The sequence below is a fragment of the Arachis ipaensis genome, chromosome B7, assembly GCF_059453495.1.
Source record: "Arachis ipaensis isolate K30076 ecotype BB chromosome B7, ASM5945349v1, whole genome shotgun sequence".
NCBI lineage: Eukaryota > Viridiplantae > Streptophyta > Magnoliopsida > Fabales > Fabaceae > Arachis > Arachis ipaensis.
The window spans coordinates 8,640,731-8,645,263 of NC_142442.1; the positions used below are offsets into that span (position 1 = coordinate 8,640,731).

At 36.4% G+C, this 4,533-nt stretch overlaps 1 protein-coding gene across 1 annotated transcript; it reads left to right on the forward strand.

Annotated features, from left to right (window-relative positions):
• Positions 1-645: 645 nt before the first annotated feature.
• On the forward strand, positions 646-2,682 carry LOC148550282 (uncharacterized). Its single transcript, XM_088494410.1, has 3 exons — positions 646-1,234; positions 1,527-2,519; positions 2,606-2,682. Exons 1-3 carry the CDS (start codon positions 646-648, stop codon positions 2,680-2,682), a joined length of 1,659 nt encoding a protein of 552 aa, XP_088350536.1.
• The last annotated feature ends 1,851 nt before the right edge of the window (positions 2,683-4,533 follow it).

Consider the following 4,533-nt stretch of genomic DNA (forward strand, 5'->3'; position numbering starts at 1 on the left):
ATGAGACATCTAAAGAACATTGAAGCCAAAGCATTGATTCATAGTTTATAGTTTTCTTTTTTTTTTTTTAATTATTTCATTAGAGAAAGTCTAAAGATACTTATAAGAGAAAAACATTAGGGAAGAAATAAGATATGGCTGATTTTTTTTTATATGATTTAGTGGTGTGAGTTATGCTGCGTTATGATTATTAGGGGAGAATTACACTTATGACTGCGTTGTTTTTAGGAATTTGGGGGGAAGAAATTGGTGGGTCCGATTTCAAGCAGAGAGAGAAAGGAACACAAATTGGACCCACCGATTTGTGTGAGAGAGAGATTTAGTTTACATCAAATCGGTGCCACTGATTTGTGGGAGCCCAATTTCATAAAACGGATAGTGCAGCAATCGGACCCACCGATTTCGGGTGGCCAAATTTTTTTTTTCATCCGGCAGTGCACCAATCGGACCGAGCGTTTAGTGTGGCATACGGTCGGTCCGTCCGATTTGCCTGTAACTGCATACATAAAATGGAAAAAAATCACAGAAGCCTCATTTCTTCCTCGCCGGTCTCAGCTGATGTTCTTCCTCTTCTCTCATTCTTCTCCTTCATTCTTGTAGAATAGATTTCAGTGAGTGTGAGAATAGGCAAGTACGCATACTGATATGGATGATAGAGTTGTGTTGAAAATTTATTATTATGGGCAGATTTTGTTGCAAACATATGAAGGAGTTCAATTTGTGTGTGAAAATTCATTAGATGTTGTTATTCCGTTCACATTGTCATTTGAGGAATTGAAAGGTGTGATTTGTGAGAAGATAGATTCTCAAAGATCCAGGAGAGTATCGTGTATTTTGTATAGGTATCCTTTATCTGTGTTTGGTGGGTTTGTTCAATTTCAGACCAAGTACGTGACGGATGAAGCGAGTATGCATGAAATATTTTCAATGTATATGAAAAATCGCCATCGAATATCGTGCATCGAGTTGTATGTTGAGTTTGAGCAATCTAAAACGGACCGTAACATTGAATTGGAAGATTATAATAGTGAAAGCGAGGATGAATTTGAAAGTAACTATGAGATCGTTGGTCCAGATGAAGACGAAGATGAAGCTGGCGGCGCCATGAACGCAGATGTGGCGGAAGTTGCAAATGCACTAGCAAACCCGCATCCGTTTCAAGAGCCTTCTTTCATGCGGTCGTTGGATTTGAAGGCTATGTACGCACCGGAGTTTCCGCAATATATAAATGCAGGTGCGTAAAGCTAGACAGCTATGTGAAACTCTGTAGTGGCTGATCAATAAGTCAGATGAGTAATATATGTGATATATGGATAGTCATTTGTGATCATAGCATTTGATTTTTTTATTAATTAATAGTTCTTTGTTATGGATTATATTTAGTTGTTCTTTACGTAGATAGAATAGCGAAAAAAAGACTATTATGATCTCACATGGTAAAGTGTGTTTATTAATTGAGTTGTAATAATATAAATGATTTACTACTGAGTACATAATACAGGATTTATTTCTTTTGATGTACGCAGCACTTCCTGTTGTGGCGGATGGTGAGTTCACAGTGGGAATGAAATTCAGTTCAAGGGAGGCAGTAATCAAGGCAATGAAAGATTATACCATCCGGAGAGGTGTAGACTATCGGGTATATGAGTCGGAATCGACGACATTCTATGCCAAATATACAAAATATGGCTATGGTTGTGACAAGTTGATCAGGGTTACCAAAATGCAGAAGAAGTACTGTTGGGAGATAAGGAGGTACAATGGAAGTCACACTTGTACTAGGTCTACTATTTCTCAAGACCATTTGAAGCTGGATTCCAAGACAGTTGCAGAAGCAATTAAGCCGTTGGTAGAAGTTGACCCGTCTATAAAGGTAAAATCAGTCATTGCTGAAGTCCAGTCAAAGTTTAACTACACCATCAATTATCGCAAGGCTTGGTTAGCAAAGCAGCAGGCGGTGGAATCAATTTTCGGAGGTTGGGAAGCATCATATGAAGCTTTTTCCATATGGTTTGAGGCCATGTGTCACAAGGAGCCATCAGCAGTGGTTCACTTTGAAACAATGCCTGCTTACCAGGGGGATGATTTGGTTCCTGATATACGTGTACTGCATAGAGTCTTCTGGAGTTATTACCCTTGTATAAGAGCCTTCAGACACTGCAAGCCAGTGGTGCAGGTGGACGGGACTCATTTGTATGGAAAATACAAGGGTTGTTTATTGGTTGCAGTCTCACAAGATGGTAATAACAACATCGTGCCTATTGCATTCGCCATAGTGGAGGGAGAGACTTCTGATGCATGGTACTTTTTCTTGAGTAACTTGCGTCAATATGTGGTGACACGTGATGGTGTGGGACTTATCTCTGATCGACACAATCCTATTAGGTCAGCTATTGAGAGAAGTAATGGGGTTTGGTCTCCTCCTATAGCATTCCATATGTTTTGTATCCGGCATATTGAATCCAACTTCTTGAGGAAGTTCAAGGAATCTTACTTGCAGAAGCTCATCGTCAACATTGGTAAGTTTAAATACAATGAGCTTTGAATTTATTGTAAGTACGATTAAATAGAATGGTGTTCATTGTTGACTGAATGTTTTTCATAGGATACTCGAGGACGATCAGGGAGTACCAGATGCGCTATGAACGATTAAAGGAATGGGGTGAGGCTTACACCAACTGACTTGATCGGATCCCACGTGAGCAGTATGCTTTGGCATTTGATGGTGGATACCGATGGGATCATATGACCACCAATCTTGTGGAGTGCATCAATTTCGTCTTAAAGGGTGCACGCAATCTCTCGGTGACTGCGCTTGTCAAGGCTACATTTTACAGACTGAATGAGTTGTTCACTAGGAAAAGAGCCGAGGCTGAAGCTCGAATTAATGCTGGACTTGTGTTCTCTGAGATGGTGACCTCCAAGCTACATGCAAATCAACGAGCATTGGGTAACATACAGGTTAGTTGTTTTGATAGAGAAAATGAAGTATTTGAGGTACGCAAGATGCTGAGTGGGGTTGAGTATGCAGTTGACCTACGCCACCGTCGTTGCGACTGTGGTGAATTCCAGGTTGACTGAATTTTGCTTGTGCAAATCAGCGGTTGGATTGGCAAATGTACGTTCATGATGTATACAAGATGGACCAAGTTCGAAGAGTATACAAGGCTAGGTTTATAAAGCTCCCTCTACAGTCCGTCTTCCTTGGTGCAACTCCAAATTGGTGCAAGCACTCGGCTTCCAATGCCTCAAAACTACTCATGGTCGGTCCTGTAACCGGAAGACCATTTGTCAGCAGACCGAGAATTATCGCCACATCCTCCAAGGTCACGGCACACTCACCAACCGGAAAATGAAATGTGTGAGTCTCAGGCCGCCATCTCTCAATCAGAGCATTAATCATTGCTGACTGACATTGGATAATTCCAATTTGAGAAACATAATAAAATCCAGTCTCGCGTAAGTGTGACTTAACAATTTGGTTGTATGGATCCAGCGGCTTTAAATGATCGCACATCAACATCCGTGAACCCTACAATATCACATTTCCGCTATAAGTACCAGTATAATATAACTATATTCTCAAAAACACAATTATCCTTACATGTCCATTATAACTAATTCCAGCATAATTGCATTTCAAACATATACAGTAAATCTGTTATACAAAAATCCTTCAATCATATTCATTACCTTATAACAAAAATTATTTAACCTTAACTAACTAGAATAATTTCACGACTGATAAACTATTTATTTGTAAAACAGCATACTAATTTTATTATTGTTATTATTATTCATAAAACAGGATACTAATTTTTTTTTTTTTTATTATTATTATTATTATTATTATTATTATTATTATTATTCATAACACGGCATCGTAATAATTTCCTAATCTAAGTTTAGTTATTACTAATTTATTGTCTAAATTTTACTGAATTAAAATTCAATTATTAATGATCATAAATAAAATAATTTATTAAAATTTTATTATTAATCATAATAATTTATTAAACTCAATTACTACTACTAATAATAATAATAACAACAATAATATATTAATCTACTCTACTCTAATCTAATATGTAGAGATCTCATCCCTTCTCTTTCTTCATTACATTCATTCATTCTTTTATTATTTTATTTTAACCAATAACCATTAAAAAAAATTCCAATTCTTCCATAGAGCACCATATCATACATTCATACATACATACATACATGATTAATTCCTATTTTGATTTCTATTTCTAACCACCTAACAATAAAATTATACACACATACATGATTAATCTCTACTTAGTGCCATTATAATATATATTGCTAATAAAATTTAATATTATCACTATTATTATTATTAAATCAGATTATTAAAAAATAAAAATTTACATAATTTGGATACCCAAAATAATTAACAATGTGAAGCTCTGGTTGATTTATTTCTTTAATTTTTGGTCTTCTTAGCATTTTCTTTAAATTTTTTTGAAGGTTTGTTGTGGTCCAACAATGGTAATAAAGGAAGAAAGTGGT

Excerpts from the sequence above, each read along its gene's own strand:
- LOC148550282 (XM_088494410.1), top strand. The coding sequence starts at position 646 with ATGGATGATAGAGTTGTGTTGAAAATTTATTATTATGGGCAGATTTTG. Across the intron at positions 1,235-1,526 it reads TCCGCAATATATAAATGCAG|CACTTCCTGTTGTGGCGGAT; the intron begins GTGCGTAAAGCT and ends TGATGTACGCAG. Across the intron at positions 2,520-2,605 it reads GAAGCTCATCGTCAACATTG|GATACTCGAGGACGATCAGG; the intron begins GTAAGTTTAAAT and ends TGTTTTTCATAG.